General features: G+C 48.9%; 1 protein-coding gene across 1 annotated transcript in view; it reads left to right on the top strand.

The window, feature by feature from the left end:
• The window catches only part of LOC137527485 (plexin-A3-like), a 267,378-nt gene that overhangs the window by 209,631 nt on the left and 33,253 nt on the right, over window positions 1–24,494 (top strand). The window contains exons 14-23 of the mRNA XM_068248001.1: window positions 2,007–2,103; window positions 2,412–2,602; window positions 3,231–3,376; window positions 9,172–9,292; window positions 14,614–14,750; window positions 14,836–15,006; window positions 16,390–16,483; window positions 18,252–18,494; window positions 18,611–18,754; window positions 19,541–19,775. Of these exons, the coding sequence (XP_068104102.1) occupies window positions 2,007–2,103; window positions 2,412–2,602; window positions 3,231–3,376; window positions 9,172–9,292; window positions 14,614–14,750; window positions 14,836–15,006; window positions 16,390–16,483; window positions 18,252–18,494; window positions 18,611–18,754; window positions 19,541–19,775 (1,579 nt within the window). The remainder of the gene's footprint in view (window positions 1–2,006; window positions 2,104–2,411; window positions 2,603–3,230; window positions 3,377–9,171; window positions 9,293–14,613; window positions 14,751–14,835; window positions 15,007–16,389; window positions 16,484–18,251; window positions 18,495–18,610; window positions 18,755–19,540; window positions 19,776–24,494) is intronic.

Below are 24,494 nucleotides of genomic sequence, written 5' to 3'. Positions count from 1 at the left end.
ACAGAAAGGACCCATCCGTAAGAGGTCTCCCCATCCTCCCTCCTTTGTTATGCTGAACCCCATTCTCCCAGGCTGACCCCCTCACCGGAGAGGTTATGTGCGCGGTGTACGGAGGGTAGACGGCATTTATCTGCTTATTGAGCTGTGTGTGTGTTGCTGTCAGTCTCTGCTCCCGCCCGGCCGCACATCTGGGCACAGAGGAAATCCGCCTTCCCTTATCACTGGCTGCAAACATGCAGAAGCCACGATGACTATTCATCACTGGCAGCTTTATTCCAGCTCTGCGGAGAGGGTCACCGGGGGGAAAGCAGCATCTATTGTATCAAATGTTTCCTTGCAGGAATTTTCCGGGATTCGGGACTCTCTCTGTAACATGGGCTGCAGGTGTCTGTTGCTCCAGGGCCTAGCCTCGGGCATTCCTCAGTATATCTGCACAGCTAACCTAGCTGCTGTTGTATTTTGCTGGAAGACCGTGTTCCTGTGGCAATCTGTAATTAAAAACAAAGATATCAGTTGTGCCTGGTTATTCATACAGATTCAGGGCCCACAAGGCTGTGTGTGTGTGTGTGTGTGTGTGTGTGTGTGTGTCTCGTATATAGGTATACATAAATCCATGCACACACGCACGCTACCCCTTCATGTCCACTCCCTCCGTTCCAGCAGTGGCGGTTGTTCCTCCCACTTTCCCAGCAGCGCCGGGTGCTCACTTCCCCTGTCCCCGCAGTGTCGTGTGCCCCCCCTCCCCGTCCCAGCAGTGTCGTGTGTGTGCCCCCCCCCCCCTGTCCCAGCCATGGCGGTTGTCCCTCCCCCGTCCCAGCAGTGTCGCGTGCCTCCTCCCCATGTCCCAGCAGTGTCGCGTGCCTCCTCCCCCTGTCCCAGCAGTGTCGCGTGCCTCCTCCCCCTGTCCCAGCAGTGTCGCGTGCCCCCTCCCCCTGTCCCAGAAGTGTCGCGTGCCCCCTCCCCCTGTCCCAGCAGTGTCGCGTGCCCCCTCCCCCTGTCCCAGCAGTGTCGCGTGCCCCCTCCCCCTGTCCCAGCAGTGTCGCGTGCCCCCTCCCCCTGTCCCAGCAGTGTCGCGTGCCCCCTCCCCCTGTCCCAGCAGTGTCGCGTGCCCCCTCCCCCTGTCCCAGCAGTGTCGCGTGCCCCCTCCCCCTGTCCCAGCAGTGTCGCGTCCCCCTGTCCCAGCAGTGTCGCGTGCCCCCTCCCCCTGTCCCAGCAGTGTCGCGTGCCCCCTCCCCCTGTCCCAGCAGTGTCGCGTGCCCCCTCCCCCTGTCCCAGCAGTGTCGCGTGCCCCCTCCCCCTGTCCCAGCAGTGTCGCGTGCCCCCTCCCCCTGTCTTAGCAGTGTCGCGTGCCCCCTCCCCCTGTCCCAGCAGTGGCGGTGGTCCCCTCCCCCAGCAGCGTCGTGTGCCCTCTCCCCCTGTCCCAGCAGCGTCGCCTGCCCCCTGTCCCAGCAGCGTCGCCTGCCCCCTGTCCCAGCAGCGTCGCCTGCCCCCTGTCCCAGCAGCGTCGCCTGCCCCCTGTCCCAGCAGCGTCGCCTGCCTCCTGTCCCAGCAGGGTTTAAAATTATGGACAGCCAGTTTTCTGCCATTAAAGTGTTTTATGGCTGTAATTCCTTATCAGCAAGGGGTATGCTATATTCTGACACAGACAGAAACTGATACTTGCATTACATGTTTTTTAACTGTTTCAGGCACAGAAGAAAAAAAGGAACACAGTGTAGTTATTTTTGAGCTTGGCACTGTACATACACATCTATCTCATCATGTCACATGTCTCCTTGTGTATCTTTTATGAAAGAGCGCCTCCTTCTGTAAGGAAGTGTAATTATAAACCATTCAAATTTAATGTCATATTAACATGGATAGAACGTTTTTTTATATTGGATTACAGCTTCTTAATGTAAAAAAAGCTCAACTGTAAGATCTATTCATGAATACAGTAACAGCCTTGTACCTGGGATGTTACAGTAACCGTATAGCTGTCACCAGATGTGTTGTATGTCTCGCAGTACACGTATGAAGGCAACGAGTCTGGGGACCTGACCGTGGACTTCTCTGTCGTCTGGGATGGACATTTTCAGATCGACAAACCCGCATCTTTCAGAGGTAGAGAATTCCCTGCAAACTCTTACTACGTACAAAGCACATTGGATTCCCATTTATCAGTATAGGTAAATCTGGATGTTGCAACCAATCAGAATCTGCCATTTAAAATACAAGGGTTGGATTTAAAATAGAAGCTGATTGGATGCCTTCTTGTCAGGTTCTTGTAAAAACCATCGCCTGGCACAGAACTAAATACACTTTCTGATTGCATAGTCAGGAGAGAGAATAGATGCTGTCTCTTGATGTGACCCAGATTATGTATTATGTAGTATGGATTGTGCCGTTCACGATATGTGTCTCCCCACCAGCTCTGCTGTATAAATGTCCCGCCCAGCGCGATAGCTGCGGCCTCTGTCTGAAGGCGGACCCTCGCTTTGAGTGTGGTTGGTGTGTGTCTGACGGGAAGTGTCTCCTGCGGCAATACTGCGCCAATCCCAAAACCAACTGGATGCATCTCAGCAAACGGAACACACGATGTACCAACCCACAGATCTTTGAGGTAAGTGATATGAGTGATCACATGTTCAAATCGATCACATGACTCTCCATGACATCCCCTCAAGGAGAACCTATGTAGGAGAAGTTGCTCATCTCCATTATCCAATAGGAAGTGCTCATTATCGTCTTCCTTACGCAGGGACCCCCTTGCCTGGTTGTATGGTTGGATTTAGAGTTTATGGGTCTTCCTCTACAACAGCGGTGTCAAACTCAAATACAGCGGGGGCCAGCACTGTACACTGGGACCAAGTCGCATGCCAACCTCAATGTCTACTGGCCGCCTTCCTCCCTTATAAAGTTCCCAGGTGTCTGGTGGTCCTCCCTTCCCTATACAGTTCCCTGGTGTCTGGTGGTCATCCCTCCCCTATACAATTCCCTATTCACTAGTGCTTTTCCCCTACTTCCCCCAAATGGTTTCCCTGGCGTTCTAGAGCTTCACTTCAAATATAGCTTTCCTGGTGGTCTAGAGTGGGCCAAACATAATGAAAACTGGGGAAACCACTTGAGGGCCAATTTGAATGACTCTGAGGGCCAGATTTGGCCCGAAGGCCGGAGTTTGACATGTATGCTCTAGAACATTTGAAAGAAAATAGTTGCAAACAGTGACATGTTTTTTCTCTTCCCTGCAGATCCAGGCACTCACAGGCCCCAGGGAAGGTGGGACCAAAGTCACAATTACTGGAGCTAACCTCGGCCTGTACAACAAGGAAGTGTGGGTGCAGGTGGCGGGGGTGCAGTGTACCTCAGTGCCCTCGCTGTACATCAGCGCTGAAAGGTAAGTGAGGACTGCTGGGATACGGGCCGGACAACTGGACTTTCTGCTGTTTGTGACAATTTACTCTCACAAGAAGATAGGAATTTGGGGAAGTTCTAAATACCAAAGGGAGCAATTTGTACTCCAAACACTTAACTGGTGCCATGGTTACAAAGAATTTAGATGTCATAAGAGTAACTCTTACAAAAGTATTAAGTTGACTGCAAAGTTGTAAGATCTTTAAAATGAATGCATAGGTTTGTTTTTTTTTTGGGGGGGGGGGGGGGTCGGGGCAGTGTTGATTCTGTGTAGTTGTGTGTTAGCATATTGTTTCTAATGTTGCAAGAACAAAGTCCCAAGACTTGGTTATCTATATACCTGTTTGTGGCTGTGCCTTGTTTACAGCGCTGCCATAGAACCTGAACCTTTTTGTTCTTCGAAAGCTTGCCATTTAAAATAGCAGCTGCTAACGATTCGATTTCTAAAAAATCGTTCAAGCGATCAGAAATTCTGATCGGATCGGTTGTAAATAATCTCCATTGATGGGCACAATCGATTACAAACGATTATAAAAAATAGTCGTTTGATTGGATTTTCGTCAAATCAAAATTTGGATTTTCTTGTTGGTTGTGATAGGAAGCAAAGATTGGTTCGTTGATGGTGTTGTGAACGATTTTTATTTCGATCAGAATTTTCTGATCGATGAAACGATTTTTCTCTAGAACTTGGATCGTTAGTGGCCACCTTAAGAGTGGTCACTGAAGCCTCATATCAGCCGACACTGCAGTGCCTCTTAGTGCGGACCTGAACTCAGAACTTCCTCTCAGCTCTTTAATGATAAGCAACCGCATAATAACCTTTACAGAAAAACATTTTTGTTACAGCTGATAGAAATCCTGCAATAAAGCTGCAGTGTGTCTACTTCCTGCTTTCATGGCAGCAGACAGGTTAACATCCTGTATTTACAAATGAGGTGCTCTGCGGGGGCTGTCATGTGACACAGCAGAGAGATCAAATTACGGTGATAATTAGTCACGGATGAGGAGGAATTAGACAGGCTAAACTCTTTAAATACATACAGGGTGCATTTCTCTGTTTTCCTTCTGTTCTGTGTAAGAGTTCAGGTCCACTTTAACAACTTAAAGAGGACCTCCATAGTGGATACAAAAATCCCGCAGCCTGCAAGTGAAACCGTTATATTTACCAGAGAAGCCTTGTCCTGCGATGCCGTCCTGAAGTCCCTGTATCACCTGACTTCTGGCGCCTGACCCCGCCTCCTCTCTCTTTGCAATAACTACAGTAAATAGCTTAGCGCAGTGCTGTCCAACTGGCGGCCCGCGGGCCGCATCCGGCCCGCCAGGCCACCTGCTGCGGCCCGCTCGTCTCCCTGGGATGCAGGCATGGCTTGCGCTATGGGCGCCATGCCTGCTCCCTCTTATTGTGTCCCCGCTGGCCTCTCCGGTGTCCCCGCTGGCCTCTCCTATGTCCCTCTGCTGCCGCTGCCTCTCCTATGTCCCCCCGCTGCCGCTGCCTCACAGATCAGACCTCACAGATCGCGGCGACTGATGTAAACAGAGGGCGCATGGTACCCGCACGGAGTACGTCACATGCGGAAGTGAATCATTAGTCACTTCCGCATGTGACGTTCTGCCGCGCGGGTGTCATGCGCGCGCTCTGCTTGCTTCAGTCGCCGCGATCTGTGAGGTCTGATCTGTGAGGCAGCAGCGGCATCGTCAGCGGGGACACCGGAGAGGCCAGCGGGGACACCGGAGAGGCCAGCGGGGACACCGGAGAGGCCAGCGGGGACACCGGAGAGGCCAGCGGGGACACCGGAGAGGCCAGCGGGGACACCGGAGAGGCCAGCGGGGACACCGGAGAGGCCAGCGGGGACACAGGAGAGGCCAGCCCCAGAGGTAACGGGCTCGCTACTGGTGGGGGCACCTGTCACTAGCTGGGGGGGCTCCTGTCACTATCTAACTGGGGGGGCACCTGTCACTATCTAACTGGGGGGGCACCTGTCACTATCTAACTGGGGGGGCTCCTGTCACTATCTAACTGGGGGGGCTCCTGTCACTATCTAACTGGGGGGGCACCTGTCACTATCTAACTGGGGGGGCTCCTGTCACTATCTAACTGGGGGGGGCACCTGTCACTATCTAACTGGGGGGGCACCTGTCACTATCTAACTGGGGGGGCACCTGTCACTATCTAACTGGGGGGGCTCCTGTCACTATCTAACTGGGGGGGCTCCTGTCACTATCTAACTGGGGGGGCACCTGTCACTATCTAACTGGGGGGGCACCTGTCACTATCTAACTGGGGGGGCACCTGTCACTATCTAACTGGGGGGCTCCTGTCACTATCTAACTGGGGGGGCACCTGTCACTATCTAACTGGGGGGGGACACCTGTCACTATCTAGCTGGGGGGGGACACCTGTCACTATCTAGCTGGGGGGCACCTGTCACTATCTAAGTGGGGGGCACCTGTCACTATCTAAGTGGGGGGCACCTGTCACTATCTAAGTGGGGGGCACCTGTCACTATCTAAGTGGGGGGCACCTGTCGCTATCTAAGTGGGGGGCACCTGTCACTAAAGGGGCATTCTGCTTATTTATGTGAAATGCTGTCTATTTATGTGCCTCATGACTGCTGAATTTGTCTTGTTGGGGGCCTCATGATTTGTTGGGGGCATCACGATTGCTAAATTTGTCTTGTTGGGGGCCTCAAGTTTGCTGAATGTGTCTTGTTGGGGGCCTCATGATTTTTTGGGGGCCTCATGATTGCTAAATTTGTCTTGTTGGGGGCATCATGATTGCTGAATTTGTCTTGTTGGGGGCCTCATGATTTGTTGGGGGCCTCATGATTGCTGAATTTGTCTTGTTGGGGGTCACATGATTGCGAACTGTGAGACTATGGAAAAGCTGAATCGTCATCATGAGACAATAGCATTAAACCTACTTTTTTAGCTTTTTAAAACGGAAAATAAAACTGGGAGGTTCTAAAAAAAAACCCACATTTTTCAGGAGTAGGATGGATGAAATTGTTTATCTTCACAGTTTATTTTCAACTTGGATTTTCCATAATGTTCATGTATGAGTTAAAACGTTTGTATGTAGTTTAAATTGCTGTTGCCACTTTGCGATAAGTGACTTTTGGGTTGCAGTTTGGACACTCGGCCTCCAAAAGGTTCACCACCACTATCCTAATCTAATGTCCCACATTGCTAAGTTCATGTAAATTTGTCTCCACCCGTGGCCACACCCGCATTCTGGTCCATGGCCACACCCATTTTTCGGCGCGGCGCGCTACGCGCGCCGCTCAATGGTACCCTCGTGTTTTCTGGCGCGCTACGCGCGCCACACAACTTCACTATTGTTTTAAATTGCATTTTGTGCAAAGTGCTGCCAATCTAATTATTCTTTAATTGCATTTTTTCCGGGGGGGGGCCTGCGGCTCTAGCAAGAACCTTCGGCCCTCCACCATGGGGTCTGAAAAAAAAATGGCCCTCCATGCCCATGAAGTTGGACAGCACTGGCTTAGCGGTTTTCTTTGTGGAGAGGGAGGAGGCGGGGCCAGGCGCTGGAAGTCAGGTGATGCAGGGACATCGGGAGAGCATCGCGGGACAGGGCTTTTCGGATAAATATAATTTTATTTGCAGGCTGCCGGATTTTTGTATTCACTATGGAGGTCCCCTTTAAGCTAGCCACTTCTTAGTGTATTCTCCTTCTAAACTATGCCTCACCCTAAAGGATATTCATATCTTGTTACCCAATGCCCAATCCTTCCTTCCCCAGCTGATACAGCCCACCAGCCAATGATGTTGAAACTAAACCCATGAGGAAGGGGTGATACCACGAAACATGTTGCGTATGGCCAAGCCAACACAAATGCATGTTGGAATTGCAATGGCAGCACCTTGTCATTTATTATACTCTGAATGGTGGCGATAAAATCCCCCGGTCAATAAATGTGGTGCTCTATTTGATGAACGAGACCTCTGCATGATACGCTCAGTTTCTGCAGTGCTGTTTCGTGTTCGGTTTTACAACATTGCTAATCCAGACATCTCCTCTTCTAATGACCTTCACTGTGGCAATGGCGCCCCCCTCCCTCCCCCCAGACGCCAGCGGGCCACCATCACCTGAGGATCAGGCTCCGAGGTCCCTGTAATTCATTTGCGGCGCTCAGCGGGCGGAGGAGAGCCTGGCGCTTAATGAACGCTATAAGAGATCTTGTTCTCCCACGCTCGGCGAGAAGCAATTAAGACGTAATGGCCTGTATATGAATCAAGCCGCCGCTCTCCCCACCCTCAGCCGGGACGGCAAGTAGCCGCACAAATTGCAAGTAGATAAATAGCTCCAGGATGACGGATGGTGGATATCCTCATCGCTTTCCTAATTAAATCGCCATCCAGGGCCTGGCAGCGCACCTGCAGCAACTCCCCCACATTACTTATCACCGCTGTTTCCCTTCTGCCAAGGCCTCTCCGCTCAGCAGGACTGTCATCAGACGATTAAAGTTTCAAGTTGTTGAACTTAGAAACTCCCTCTTCCACCAAATACCTTAATTACGCCCTTCCACGCCTGATATCCCCTTTATCACCGCACATAGCGTACGTCTGCTTTCTATATTCCTATAGGCCGATGTGAATGGCTTTATGCAAATGGCACAATACAGGTACTCCCTGACTTACAAACGATCAGCCAATACGAATGTCCAAAAATGCAAATTTTTAATAGACCTTGTAGTTTTTGAAAATAGATTAAAAAAAAATTAAAAGAAAAAATATTTTTCAAACTAAGTAAAATGTAATTTTTCTGTGGTATACTGTACTATATAGTGGGTTCTGAGTTGTGTACACATTTTATACATTTTAAAGCAAACCTGTAATCAGCGCTAGGAACCTCTGGAATTGTGCCTCCGGGCTCCCGTCCGTGGATGTGTGTGGCCACACTGCGATAATGAAATTGACACATTGTGATCATCACTAGGGCAGAAGGAGGCACAAAGGAGGGCAGAGGTGGTGCAGGGTGAGACACAGTGGTGGCAGAGCATGCAATGTTCCAAGATGAAGTCTGCACACCATCAATAGCTTTTTGGGTGCTTGATAAAGTGGTAGAGGCAGTACCACAGTCCATGTCAGTTTGCAGATATTATCAGCACACACTGTATGGTGCCAGTTTCCACAATATGTTCCAACAATTGTTTTGGGGGCCACACAGGGTCACCCTTTATCAAGGCATGTGGTTTGTATGTGTCCTATTTCTGGCCCTAGAACATGCATAGTGTAAGAATACAGTGCATCAGCCTGTCAGAAGAGTAGGAGCACCTAACCGGACGTCCTTTCTTGGGACAGATGCATCAAACTAATTCCACAAGGGAGCTACATAATATATCCGTGTGCACCATACACACACCAGCGTAAGCTGTGTACATACTGACTATGGTCAGACAGTGGAAGTAAGGAGTGTACTGGATTAAATCCTGGCCACAATAATAAGTTACAAGAAAAAAAACGATTTCAGGCTCATCGCCTCAAATTAGGACATTTAAATAAATGAATAGGTGCCAAAGGGGGTGTGGCCAATAAAATCCATTAACCCTTTGAACGCTTGCACAGAGGCTTCCCAGGGTTTGCATGTGACCTAACTCAGCCTATCAAAAGATCGGCAGTTTGGGGCATTCCATGGCTGGTTTCAAATTGTAATGAAATGAAAATTTTGAATATTTTCGAAAGTAAATCGAGTTGCACTGATACGTGTATTTCAGTAATTTGGTGAATGCAGAGTTCTCACAATTGTGTCCCCTTCCTAAGGATTGTGTGTGAAATGGAGGAGTCGCTGGTTCCTAACCCCGCCCCCGGTGTGGTGGAGCTGTGCATTGGAGACTGCAGCACTGACTACCGGACCCAGTCACAACAGCTGTACACATTTGTGGTAAGATTGTCCTGCTGGCCAATCGTAATGTAGCTTATAGTTGGCCAATCATCAGGTAGCTTATAGCTGGTCAATGAGAATGTAGCTTATAGCCGTCCAATCATCATATAGCTGATAGCTGGCCAATCATCATGTAGCTGATAGCTGGCATGTCATGGTGTATTTTTTTAAAGATCAACTACAGTATTACCAAAATTAAACCATTTGAATTATGTCAATCAAGTTAAGTAAATGTAATTGAGTTGACAGAATACCTGTCCTGTTGGTCAGGTTTGCTTGTCACTGTGGTCTAGCTTGCTTCTTCACTTTTCTGGTCTCAGGATAGGATGAGAAATAGATGCGTTTTCACAGCTTCCCTGCTTAAAGGTAGCCATACACCGTAGAAACCACAAATATGAGGAGGCGGGACTTGAAGCTCACAGGAAGTAGGTGGGGAGAGCTCAATCTGCTAACCGGACACTACGCAGGCTCTGGAGATCGTAAGCCTTTATGGGTGGGTGCACAGCTTTGTGGAAGCAGAGCTGCACATTTGGCTTTCACTTTAAAGGTTCCATTTCAAGGCAACTTTTTGTAAACAATCAACATGATTTTGTTTTTTGTTTTTTTACTTGGCCTTAAAGTGAACCCGAGGTGAGAGTCCTATGGTGGCTGCCATATTTATTTCCTTTTAAGCAACATCAGTTGCCTGGCAGTCAGTGGCGTAACTAAGGAGTTGTGGGCCCCGATGCAAGTCTTACATTGGGGCCCCCCAAACACTCTATACGTAACAATTGATACGGCGCACCAAAACTTACCAAGGACAATCAGTGTCTGAGCTACAAGAAGGGAATGGGGAACAGTTCCTCTGCAACCCCTATTGCTACGCCCCTGCTGGCAGTCCTGCTGATCTTCAGCCTCTAATCCATTTAGCCATAGACCCTGAGCAAGCATGCAGCAGATGAGGTGTTTTTGACAGTATTCTCAGATCTGAAAAGCTTAGCTGCATGCTTGTGTCTGGTGTGATTCAGACACTAATGCAGCCAAATAGTTCAGCAGGGCTGCCAGGCAACTGGTATTGTTTAAAAGCAAATACAATGGCAGCCTCCATATCGCTCTCACCTCGGGTTCACTTTTAAAATGGTTTTTGCATTTTACTTCCAAAATATCCCTTTTCTTAGCTTGTAATTTACTGTAATTTGATAAAATCTCCTGTCTACCTCTCAAAGCTGTTACAGTAGTCAACAGCGATTTCTCCCAGTCAGCACCCTGTTGGTCTGCTGTCTTCAGAGCTCTCAGTCAAGCAGTTAATTTCCCTCTGTCTAAATGTGACCATTAACTGTACAAATCCCAAAAGTTGGATTTGACGATCGAATGTAAAACCTCCTTTAATCAATTAATGGGAAAAAATAATTGCCTTCTAATTAGTTTTGATCGGTCAAATCGCGTCGAAATATTGAATCTGACGGAAATAATTGTACTTTTAATGGGCACTTTTAAGCCTGACACAGAGCCGATTAGCTGCAGTAAGTTTGGGCAATATTGTAAACTTTTGCACGTAATAATTTCTGAAGGCTATGGTGGGGGGAGGGGGACAAACTCTTGATCCAATGACATGCTATGAAATGCTGACACGTTCTGTACTGAAAGTAATGGGATTCTTGATAGAAAGTGGGGGAAAATATATTGTTTATAGCAATTCCTTTCTTCCATCACTCTCCATTACTGCGCTGGAAAACCGCCGTAATAGGAAGAATCTGGTTGCCATGTAAACCGGTCATCTCCTGCACGATTTTGATAGAATCCGCCATTTCCATAACCTTTCCTGCCGGGACGTCATTTGCAACAGACGTTTTTCAGGGCTGTCAGATATGTAAAAATCATTTGCAAACTTTCGCTTCTAATTACCCGTGACCTTTCTATACACCGAACAGATGTTAGTCTGAAAAAGTTGTTAAAGGATGGAGAAAAAGTTATGTTTCATTACGAGAGTTACTAGATGGCAGTGACATTTTTGGGTTTTAGACATCTGTGACATTTTTCATTTATTTCCACTTGTAAAAGTTCTTGTAGTACCTGGTGTACTGATACTTGGGGGGGGCCGCAGAACTAGGACTCACTGATACTGGGTGGGGGGCTGCGGAACTAGGACTCACTGATACTGGGGGGGGGGGGGGGAGGCTGCAGAACTAGGACTCACTGATACTGGGTGGGGGGCTGCAGAACTAGGACTCACTGATACTGGGTGGGGGGCTGCAGAACTAGGACTCACTGATACTGGGTGGGGGGCTGCAGAACTAGGACTCGCTGACACTGGGGGTGGGTGCTGCAGAACTAGGACTCACTGATACTGGGTGGGGGGCTGCAGAACTAGGACTCACTGATACTGGGGGGGGGGGGGGGGGCTGCAGAACTAGGACTCACTGATACTGGGGGGGGGGGGAGGCTGCAGAACTAGGACTCACTGATACTGGGTGGGGGGCTGCAGAACTAGGACTCACTGATACTGGGGGGGGGGGGGCTGCAGAACTAGGACTCACTGGTACTGGGTGGGGGGCTGCAGAACTAGGACTCACTGATACTGGGTGGGGGGCTGCAGAACTAGGACTCACTGATACTGGGAGGGGGGGAGGCTGCAGAACTAGGACTCACTGATACTGGGTGGGGGGCTGCAGAACTAGGACTCACTGATACTGGGTGGGGGGCTGCAGAACTAGGACTCACTGATACTGGGTGGGGGGCTGCAGGACTAGGACTCACTGATACTGGGGGGGGGGGGGAGGCTGCAGAACTAGGACTCACTGATACTGGGTGGGGGGCTGCAGAACTAGGACTCACTGATACTGGGTGGGGGGCTGCAGAACTAGGACTCACTGATACTGGGTGGGGGGCTGCAGAACTAGGACTCACTGATACTGGGTGGGGGGCTGCAGAACTAGGACTCACTGATACTGGGTGGGGGGCTGCAGAACTAGGACTCACTGATACTGGGTGGGGGGCTGCAGAACTAGGACTCACTGATACTGGGTGGGGGGCTGCAGAACTAGGACTCACTGATACTGGGTGGGGGGCTGCAGAACTAGGACTCACTGATACTGGGTGGGGGGCTGCAGAACTAGGACTCACTGATACTGGGGGGGGGGGGGGGCTGCAGAACTAGGACTCACTGGTACTGGGTGGGGGGCTGCAGAAGTAGGACTCACTGATACTGGGTGGGGGGCTGCAGAACTAGGACTCACTGATACTGGGGGGGGGGAGGCTGCAGAACTAGGACTCACTGATACTGGGTGGGGGGCTGCAGAACTAGGACTCACTGATACTGGGTGGGGGGCTGCAGAACTAGGACTCACTGATACTGGGTGGGGGGCTGCAGGACTAGGACTCACTGATACTGGGGGGGGGGGGGGGAGGCTGCAGAACTAGGACTCACTGATACTGGGTGGGGGGCTGCAGAACTAGGACTCACTGATACTGGGTGGGGGGCTGCAGAACTAGGACTCACTGATACTGGGTGGGGGGCTGCAGAACTAGGACTCACTGATACTGGGTGGGGGGCTGCAGAACTAGGACTCACTGATACTGGGTGGGGGGCTGCAGAACTAGGACTCACTGATACTGGGTGGGGGGCTGCAGAACTAGGACTCACTGATACTGGGTGGGGGGCTGCAGAACTAGGACTCACTGATACTGGGTGGGGGGCTGCAGAACTAGGACCTACTGATACTGGGGGGGGGGGGGGGAGGCTGCAGAACTAGGACTCGCTGATACTGGGTGGGGGGCTGCAGAACTAGGACTCGCTGACACTGGGGGTGGGTGCTGCAGAACTAGGACTCACTGATACTGGGTGGGGGGCTGCAGAACTAGGACTCACTGATACTGGGGGGGGGGGGGGGGCTGCAGAACTAGGACTCACTGATACTGGGTGGGGGGCTGCAGAACTAGGACTCGCTGATACTGGGTGGGGGGCTGCAGAACTAGGACTCGCTGACACTGGGGGTGGGTGCTGCAGAACTAGGACTCGCTGACACTGGGGGTGGGTGCTGCAGAACTAGGACTCACTGATACTGGGTGGGGGGCTGCAGAACTAGGACTCGCTGACACTGGGGGTGGGTGCTGCAGAACTAGGACTCACTGATACTGGGTGGGGGGCTGCAGAACTAGGACTCGCTGACACTGGGGGTGGGTGCTGCAGAACTAGGACTCACTGATACTGGGTGGGGGGCTGCAGAACTAGGACTCGCTGACACTGGGGGTGGGTGCTGCAGAACTAGGACTCACTGATACTGGGTGGGGGGCTGCAGAACTAGGACTCGCTGACACTGGGGGTGGGTGGGGGGGTGCTGCAGAACTAGGACTCACTGATACTGGGGGGGGGGGGGAGGCTGCAGAACTAGGACTCACTGATACTGGGGGGGGGGGGGGAGAGGCTGCAGAACAAGGACTCACTGATACTGGGGGGGGGGCTGCAGAACAAGGACACACTGATACTGGGGGGGGGGGGGCTGCAGAACAAGGACACACTGATACTGGGGGGGGGGGCTGCAGAACAGGGTTACACTGATACTTGGGTGGGGGAGTTCACCTGTTGTTAGTGTCCAGTTGCTTCCGCATTCATGCCCCATGTGCTGCTCATGCCCCATGTGCTGCCTGTGTATAGCACATGGGGCACAAATAGGAAAGCAGCTGGAGGGGCCCACATTGACATTTAGGGGGCAGCGGCCAGGGGTTCCGCAGTTTGTCACTCATCCTATCATACGCCGTTACCGCCATGCACCCGATTGACCGTGTTGGCCCGAGATTTCCCCACATGCTCGATCGATGCAGTAGAACATTTTCACCCCCAAATAGATCAAATCGTCAATCAGGCATGTTTGTTGCAGCACCGATTTTCATCCGATTCGATAATTATCAAATCAGATGGTCGATCGGCCGCAAAATCACCAGCTGTATGGCCACCTTGAGGGTTTGCAGAACAATGGCGCACTGAAACTTGAGGGCCACAGAATGATTACACTGATACTATGAGAATGACTCCTTCACACTTGGTACTGCCAGAATATTGGCATTTCTATTTGGTGGCCCCTGGAAAATGATGCACACTTTGGGGTCCACAAGAATGATTCATTGACTTTGAGATCCCAGAACAAAAACACAGGGTCACTTGGGGTCCCAGAACTACAACATGCTGACATTCGGAGTACCAGAACAATAACACCCTGACATTGGGGGTCCCAAAACAATGGTATGCCACCATCCAGAGTGTGGACTGAGTGGTCTTCTAACCAGTAAGACCAGCACAAGAGTCTTGGCATAACTTATTTCTATTGCTTCCCTTCCTCCTTCAGTCTCCCACCTACCGTGAAGTGAGCCCAATGCAGGGTCCGGCATCGGGTGGTACACGGATCACAATCGGTGGCAGAAATCTGGATGCCGGCAGTGCTGTGTCTGTGCTGGTCGGAGAAGCCGAATGCCGCTTTGTCAAGTATGTGCCCTCAAAGAGCCACTGAGCACCCGCCTACCCTTGTATCCCTTTCCTATCGCCACTGATCACATACAATTCTCTACAGGAGGAATTGGCGAGAAATTGTCTGCATTTCGCCAGCATCATCTTTCGGACCCAGCAGGGCCACCCTCAACCTACGGATAGACAAAGCCAGCGTGTGGAACCCGGAGGTAGTCTATACGTATGCAGAGGACCCTTCCATCTCGCGAGTGGAGCCAGCCTGGAGTATCTTCAAGTGAGTAAGATCAGGAGTGACCGCTCAGAGGTGACAACCTGTCCTCCATCTTGGTTTCTCTGTACTTCCTGTTTGTTATTTTCAGGCTAGTCTGTTTATAGGTAGCTTTCAGGGGTCACCGCTGCTGGCCTGAGGGTCTTCACATCATGTCCCCATGCACGGTGGCATTCTGCGCTTGCGCAGTATGGGAAAATCTGTAGTGTGCAAGCAACAGGGGTGCAATCAGGGTGTGTGCGTTCTTGAGTCTGCGCATGCGCAATAGCCTTCAAATGGCCATGACCGGCCAGCTTTCTGGAGGTTGTGGAAGGATGGCGCAGGCACAGGATGACTGCAGGGGGGGCTGCAAGAGGCCACTTCTTAGTTAAACTTTTTTTTTTTCAGGCTTAAAGAGGAACTCCAGTGAAAATAATGTAATAAAAAAAGTAGTAGCAGTAGGGTATTGTACCGTGTTAGCCATCAGTAAAAGCAAGAAGTTTTAAATCAGGATGATACCATTTATTGGCTAACTAAAAATTGTATTCATTTTTAGTTAGCCAATAAATGGTATCATCCTGATTTAAAACTTCTTGTAATAAAAAAGTGCTTCATTTTTACAATAATTACGTATAAATGATTTAGTCAGCGTTTGCCCATTGTAAAATCTTTTAAATCCCATGATTTACATTCTGACATTTTTCACATGGTGACATGTTTACTGCTGGTAGATGATGTAGCTGCTGCTGTAGCTTGCTTTTTTGGAAGTTGGAAACAGCTGTAAATGGCAATTTCCCACAATACAACAAGACAGGAAACTGCCAGGACCATGGTCCTCAGTTTCTTGTGGGAGGGGTTTCACCACAATATCAGCCATACAGCACCCCCTGATGATCTGTTTGAGAAAAGAAATAGATTTCTCATGGGAAAGGGGATATCAGCTACTGATTGGGATGAAGTTCAATTCTTGGTCACGGTTTCTCTTTAAGTAACCCTTTAAGAAACTGGGGTTTTCCACAATGCACCACTGCTGAATCTCTTCATGCCCCTGTAGGCAGGCATACATCCAGAACAGCTGGTGTATAGTGAGCCTATAGCTTATATATTTTACACAGCCACAACCACCCAACATGCAGATAGCCTGTTTCTGACTTTTTATGACAACCAAGAGTCCGAAACGAACTGTCTGCATGTTGGGTTGATGTGGCTGTGTAAAATTTTAAGGTGGTAAATTATGCTGAGCGTTGGCTTTTTAGTAGGAGGGCTTTTTGGTCTCTTTAGTCCCCTATACTTTCCTAGCAGTTCTGGGTCACCCTGAGCTGCTTGGTTATTCTATTTTTTGTTTAATGACTGATCCTCTCCCCTATATCTCGTGTCTGGTGTCCTCATCTTGTGTATCTCCTCCTACAGCGGCAGCACTGCAGTAACAGTGACCGGTACTCACCTAATGACCATTCAAGAGCCAAAGATTCGGGCCAAGTATGGTGGCGTAGAGACCATCAATGTGAGTATGAGGGACGCTAAGAGGTGGGCCTAAGAGGGGAGCCTCAACCAATTAGCCAACTTTCTACACTATAGAAGAAGCATCCAGGCAAGGACCTGTCAGGTGTCAGGCTGGGTTCAATTTAGCACAAAAAGTTCTCTTTAGTGGAACGAAGCGGAACGGGTCCTATGCAAAGCAATAGCATCCATCAGCCAATTCTGAACGGATCTTTTGTTCCGTGGCTGTACTGAGGGGGTGACATCGAGGAATGGAAGACATGGATAGAAAACTGATGCCCAGTGTAACAAACTGATCCATGAAAACTGATCCGTTTTTGAAGGATCCATTTTTGATCCATGCAGTGTGAAATCGGCATTACACAATTGGCCTCAATTCACTAAGATCATGCTAGAGATAATAAGGCAAGAGAAAACTTACCTCCACACGTGAGAGAGTTATCTTACCTCTTCATTCCTTAAGTTACCTCTCCTGTAGTTAATTTACCTCCTCTGTAGATAATTTACCTCCTCTGTAGTTAATTTACCTCCTCTGTAGTTATTTTCACATGCAGCTAATTAACAGCCTGTCTTTAACTCTGGAGTTATTTTAAGGATTGGAGAGGTAATTTAAAGACAGAAGAGTTAACTTTAGGCTTGCCTGAGGTAAAATGTTTCCTGAATACTACATGCCTTATCACCATGGTAACAACTCTAGAAACGTTATTAAAGACAGGAGATAAGTTTAGTGAATTGAGGCCAATGTCATACAAAAGGTCAACTATGACCTGTGACGTATGCCCATTGAATAGATCACGCCAAGACATTAGTGTTTAGATGGCTATACACGATTCAACCAAACTGATAGATTTCCAGTTTTTTATATAATTAGTATCAATTGAATAGAAAATTTGAATTTTTTTTTTTTCGAGCAAGGGGGAAAAAATATATTTTTCTTAATCTTTTGATAAATAGCTGATCAAATGTGTTGGGGAAATGGAGAAATCAGATAGAAAAAAATGTACTAAAACTTTGTTCTATTTGTTCCTTTTGGAAGGGGGTGTTAGGTTTTTAGAAAGAGCAATCATAAGTGCATGATATGTTGGTTCATTTTTCAGATCAATCGATCATGCGAAGAAATCGATCACATTTCTCTGGTTGGAAAATAGAACGACCTAAAATATGGATTCATGCAATGGCCAGCTTTACAGCTCGTTTCCACTAGAAAACACGCTTGCATGCAAAATAATGCTGCAATTCAATCGCACTTCCTTCTATTCTCCTAAGTACCAAAGGCTGCTGGTACCAAAAACGGGGCTTACCGACATCTCGCTGCACGGACTCTCTCCACAGTCATGCAGTTGCTGAAGCCCACTCGCCCTGCCATCGCTATGACAGCAGAGCTCTGTAAACCGGTCAGGAGCTGATTTCATTGGCTCCTAAACCTGTCATCACTATGGGCCAATGAGATTGGCTGTCATAGCAACCGCAGGGCAAATGGGCTGCAGCGTCAGGAGAACTGTGCGATCGGCAGTAGCGGCGGGAGCGTATGGTGCGGAGATTGAAATCTACGCCCTGCTAGGAATAACAGGTCCCAAACAGGGCGTAGATTTCAATCAGCCTGGTCCAGAAGCAGTTAAATCACCACAGAAACAACTGCCAAAAAGACCTAAAACGCTGAATTAGCAAACTTTCCAAAAAAATGTATTTGCGCCATTCTCAATACCTCTGGCTGTGACTGTACATTCCTTGCTGGTAAGTCCATCAACGCTCCCATAACCTGTGTTTTGCAGACGTGCCAGATCTTTAATGATAGCCTGATGTTGTGCAAGGCCCCGGGCATATATCCGTCCAATAATGAGGTGGTACCAGAGGACGGCGTCCAGCCTGATGAGTTTGGCTTCGTGCTGGACAACGTGGCGAGCGTTCGCGCCCTCAACTTCACCTCCTTCACCTACTACCCCAACCCCGTGGTGGAAGCATTCGGGCCCGGAGGAACTCTGGAGATTAAGCCGGGCTCACATGTCATCATGAAGGTAGAAACGGCATCCATAATCCTTTACAGCCGATGCCAGATTTATGTTGATTTTATGCAAAATCATAAGCAAATATTTGATGGGAAATTATAGTGTGTGTGATTGTTTTTATCTAGGGAAGAAATCTGCAGCCCGCTGCCCCTGGAGGATCCAGGTTGAACTACACTGTGCTGATTGGTGATGAGCCGTGTGCGCTTACCGTATCCGACACCCAGCTGCTGTGCGACTCTCCCAGCCAGACCGGAGAGCACCGCGTCACGGTAAGTCCCGCCTCCCTGCTACCAGTGATAAGTAAACTAATTCTCCTAACAGGCTAATATCCACTGCATCTATCAAAAGCCAAAAACGATCAATCAGCAAGCAGCTAAACCAAACACAGGGTTTATCTTTGCGAGAAATTAAGTATTTTTTCTCATTCAAATTCGTGTTCGTATGCGTTTTTTTTTTTTTTTAGCCGCAGCTAATGAAAGTCAATGGGAGTTTGCAAACGTTGTGTGAATTTGCGCTCAAGAAGTTCTTTTCCACTTGATGGCAATGCTTCCTGCCAATTGATTTGTCCAATTTCAAGCTGCATATAGTTTGCTTGCAAGCTGGAACTGGTAGCCTCTCATTGACAGTCTTTTGTCGCCATGACAAAGAATCTCAAAGGAATGTTTTCAGTATTGTGTGGAATCCATGCCATGCCAAGTACTAGACAAGACAAATAACATTTATATTCTGCTTTTCTCCTGGTGGACTCAAAGCGTCAGAGCTGCATGCAGTAGCAGTATTAGGGAGTCTTGCCTAAGGACTCCTCACTGAATAGGTGCTGGCCTGAACAGGAAGAGCCGAGGTTCAAACCCAAGAGCCCCTAACTAGTACACTATCCAGCCATTGCTATTAAGGTGGAAGCCTTAACCGTTGTTGGTTATTATATGGTCTTTCTCTGTGTCAGTTGGTTTGATATATACTCATCTGTGTTCCTCATATCTGCTAATAGTGGCCCCAATGTATTCTTTGTTTAACGGGCTGAACCATAACTGACCCCCTTCTTTCCTTGTTGGTAGATTCTGGTTGGCGGGATGGAATTTTCTCCTGGGAGTCTCCGGATCTACTCTGACAGTTCCCTGACGCTGCCAGCCATAGTGGGGATTGGTGCGGGGGGCGGGCTGCTGCTCCTCGCCATCATTGCCGTCCTCATCGCTTACAAGCGGAAAACACGAGATGCCGACCGCACCCTGAAACGTCTCCAGATGCAGATGGATAACCTGGAGTCCCGCGTGGCCCTGGAGTGTAAAGAAGGTAAAAATTGGAACCGACACTCCCCTCACCCTGAATTGTGAGAGTAGAAGAGAAGCGTCTCAGATTTCATACTTACCTGGGGCTTCAATGCGCATGCACAAACCCGGCCAGGTGCTCTCCCCATAGTGCACCCAACCGCGGGAGTGCGACGGAGTGTGCCTGGCTGTGTTTGCACATGCACAATGAAGTGTGACTCGGCTAGGCTTTCGGGCTGAATTGTGGGGGACAAGAATCACCTGGGGAGAGGGCGAGGGACAAGGGGCCTTAACCCTTTCGGGACCGGCCGCCTAAACCCCCTTAAGGACCAGGCGTTTTTGCTGATGGGGGGGGGGGGGGGGCGTTTGAGGGGGGGGGTCAGGCAGTTGGATCCCTGCAGGAGCTTGCTGGGCTGTCTCCTTCCTGTGTGGCCAGGTGTCCCCCCTTTAGTCAGCAGCCATCACCCTCCAACTCCAACGATGAGCCGCAGTGGACCCATCTGCTCCAGCCGGCATATCTGCTCCTACGGCCGATCGGTTCCGGGTCTCGGCTTGATGACGTCATCAAGCTGGGACCCAACGCTGACGTCAGACGGAGCAGAGATGCCGGCAAGAGCAGTGGGAAGCGCCGATCGTCGTGGGAGCACAGGGAGGTGATTAGATCCTCTTCTTTCCCCCCTACCACCGCAGCTGTCAAAGTAATCACTACGATCCGCCGGCGATCGTAGTGATCAGCAGCCATACGCGATGGCTGCTGATCACTGAGGGAAGATGCCAGCTATCATATGACAGCTTAATCTCCCCTCTCGGGTGTGCACGGTCGCGCCGGGAGCGGAAACGGCGGGCGACGTAGATTCTACGCCACATCAGGCTAGAACAGCCTCAAGTGCGGCAAAGGATCTTATAGCGGCGTTCCCCAAAAGGTTAAGGAAACTCCAGGTAAGTATGGAATCTGAGACGCTTCATGTCTCAGGTTCCCTTTAAGTACTACTCTACCCGAGAGTAGAACTTAGTGTGGTCATAGTACTGCAATTAAAGCTAAATGCCAGTTTTTGAGAAAAAAAAAAAACAACAAACACTTTTTTCCATTTGTTTTTAGATGGCAGCTACCAAGTGCTGGTTGCAGTACATACTTCCCAGATATTTTCCTCTTCCTACATGAGGAATTTGCTTCACACAGCAGCAAGTCTTGTGACTTCTTTTCCACACTTGCGCTGACTGAGTGATAGGCAGCAGTCGTGACACTCCCAGTCTGACAGTCAGGAATACTGTACTGTAGAATGGTTGTGTTTTATAGGGGAAAAAAAAGGGTAGAGAAACTGTAGTGATTTCATATAATAATATAACTGCTTATTTTTTTTACAATATTCATTTTATTTGTATTATTTAGTCAGTGTTTGCCCATTGTAAAATCTTTCCTCGCCCTGATTTACCTTCTGGTATTTATTATCACAGACTGCAACATCTTTATTCCTGCCAGGTGATGTTTTGTTACCGAGAGTTCCAAAGCCAGTACAAAATATACCTGGTCTCCCAGAATGCTCTGGGAGGAGAATTCCGCAAAGCTAATCAGCCTAGGCTGTGACATCACAGGGAGGGCGGGGCTGCATACTCACATACAGCAATATATAGACATAGGAAGTGTTTTCTGATGCTGAAACCATAAAAATTACCATAAAAGTGGGTATCCTGAATAATTTACTGGATTCTACTCTGTCACTACAGATTGAGTGAAGATTCAAAGCAGTCTTCCAGGCAGGCTCAAAGCACCAGAGCTGCAGCCACTAGGACATGCTCTATAGTGAACTCCCTACCTCCACCCATTAGGGCAGCCCCCTCCTTCAACATCTTCAAGAAAGCCCTCAAAACTCACCTTTTCACTCTGGCCTACTACCCCTCACAAGTGCTCTAAACCTACAGCTGAACTCTGGTCCCCTACCGTTCGTGTCCCTCTCCCTCTAGATTGTAAGCCTTTGGGCAGGGTCCTCCTCCTTTTGTGTCCTACCTGATCATGCACCTCCATTACTGTGAACCCATGCTATGCATCTGAGTGAACCTAACTTGCCTAATCTACATGCTCAATCCAATGACTAAGCATTACCTGGCACTCATACTGTGCCGTGTGATCTGGGTCAGCCACTTACATACCTGATATTTAACGCTTTCAGGCAGAGAAAGAAAAAAAGGAACACAGCCTAGTTATTTGTGTACTAGGCACCGTACATACCCATGTCTATCTTATCATGTCACATGTCAGTTCGGGTATCCTTTAAGGAGTTTTGCCCAAGGTCCAGTACAGGATAGGTGCAGGCTTACTGAACAGGGGAAGAGCTGAGATTCAAAACCTAGTCTCCTGTGTCAGAGGCAGAGCCCTTAAGGTTATATGAATTAAGCTGAATATTATTATTAACGCTACATGTTTATCCTATGCATTAAAACAAACGTGGGTAATGTAAGTTTATGCACGCTGAATAAAGTAGATCCCTTACTTTGAAGGGGTACTACATTTCCCATCATGCCCTGCCGTCCGCCCTTTGATTAGGCATGCTGGTACTTGTGGTTGTTCAGCAGCCCCCAGTGTCCGTTTGGCTTGCTGATGTAGGCCGGCTGCGAATGGAGCACCGCCCTGGCAGTGGAGGGGTTAATCCAGCGCTGGATGACCTCATGCAGAGAATGCCTCATCTTGGTGCTTTTTCTCTTATCTTGATCAATAAATCTTTAGCCTGCTGCTGCAATGGCTGCATGGCAAGTGGTGGGGGGAGGGGCGCAGAGCGCTATTAGGGGGTAAATGGAAGATTAGAGGATGGGCGAGTGATTAATGATAGCGAGCTGTCACCGCGTAAAATGCCGCAAAGTCATGACAACGCTGTATTCCCCGGACGCCACCTAAGCGCTTACAGTCCCAGTGCAGGGGCGGCTTTATTTGTATGTTTAGTAGAACCTTCATCTAAATTAATTAAAGGGACTCTGAGCAGTGCAGAAACTATGGAAAGATGGATATCATTTTAAAGCTCTCTTTCTCCTCTTTCCAATGATATATAAATCGCCGCCCTACGCCTTTTAGTTTTCGCTATTTTCGCGATTGAAATTGCTGTGGCTGCGATTTCAATCGCGAAAATAGAGAAAACTTAAAGGCGTAGGGCGACGATTTATATATCATTGGTGACTTTTTCTGCTGAATGGAGCTGCTGACTTTGAGAAAAAGTCGCCCTGTGTAATACAATGTAACTATGGAAAGATGGATCTCATTTTAAAGCTCTCTTTCTCCTCTTTCTGAGGACCTCTAAATCGTCGCCCTATGCATTTTAATTTTCTCTATTTTCGCGATTGAAATCGCAGCCGCGGCAATTTCAATCCCGAAAATAGCAAAAACTAAAAGGGTGGCGGTTTATATATCATTGGAAAGAGGAGAAAGAGAGCTTTAAAATGATATGCATCTTTCCATAGTTTTTGCACTGCTCGGAGTCCCTTTAAAGAAATGTATTGTTAAAAAAAAGTTTGTGCAAAATAGCAAAGGAAATAACCTACTGCACCAATTCATAGCTACTCCTCCTCCTCAGCACCCTCCACTTGGTGTGAGCTCCTCCCCCTTCAGTCGCCACCTAAAAAACAACTTTTAATTTGTTGTAAAAGAAGATTGTTCCGTCGGAGGCATATAATATAAAAGAACTTGCCTAAATCTTGAACATCGACTGAAGTATGCAATAAAGTCACCGAGGTGATGGTGTTTTGTTCTACCTTTCAAAATTAAATTGTTACTGAACCTGTAAATCGCCGTGCTGTTTTTCCGCCCAAATCAGTCGCCTGACCTGCACGATTTTTTGCATTTGCACTTATACCTGATGGATAGCAGCGACACAGCGGGTAGTGGAAATAGAAGAATGGTGGCATAGTGGTTAGCACTCTCACCTTGCAGCACTGGTTTAAATCCCAGCCAGGGCACTATCTGCATGGAGTTTGTATGTTCTCCCCGTGTCTGCATGGGTTTCCTCCGGGCACTTGATTTCCCCCTAAAATTGGCTCTAGATTACGATGTACATATGACTATGGCAGGGATTAGATTGTGAGCTCCTCTGAGGGACAGTTAAAGACAAGACAATCTACTCTGCAGAGAACTGAGAAGAGCTCGGTGCTATATAAATACTAAATAACAATAATAGAAGCAACTCACAAGGAAGGGTTACCGCTGAGGCAACTACTGTGTAGGCAGGTGGGCAGATTACACTCGACCTGGGTTAAGAAGTTGCTCTCTGTAGATCAGAAAATAGGGGTTACACCCAGGCCCGGATTTACATCATAGGAGCCTATAGGCACAGAGGTCCTGGCACCCTAGACTGATGCGCACCACAAGTATGCTGGCTGGGCCAGCTGTCACTTCTCCCATCCTTCCCTTACCCATCATTGGTAGCTACAGGTGTCTCTAAGCAGTAGGTAGCCAGAGGTACCCTCAGTATGAAGTAGCTAGAGGTGCCCCTGACTGAAGGGAGCTCTCATCAGTGAAATGCAGAGAGCTGGGTGAGTAACCTTATTTACGATCAGCTCAACACTCTGTATAAGGAAGGAGGGAGACTAGGGGAGGGGATTGAGCCGCCTATCCACCATCAGGCGCCTGTAGGAATGTGCCTACAGTGCCTTATGGTAAATCCTTATGGTAAATCCATAAGGCCTTATGGTAAATCCGTCCCTGGTTACACCCCTCCACCGAGGGTGGACAAACTTACAGGTAATAGGACAAAACAGGCGC

Source organism: Hyperolius riggenbachi, chromosome 8, assembly GCF_040937935.1.
Source record: "Hyperolius riggenbachi isolate aHypRig1 chromosome 8, aHypRig1.pri, whole genome shotgun sequence".
NCBI lineage: Eukaryota > Metazoa > Chordata > Amphibia > Anura > Hyperoliidae > Hyperolius > Hyperolius riggenbachi.
This window is presented reverse-complemented; position numbering and strand designations above follow the sequence as displayed.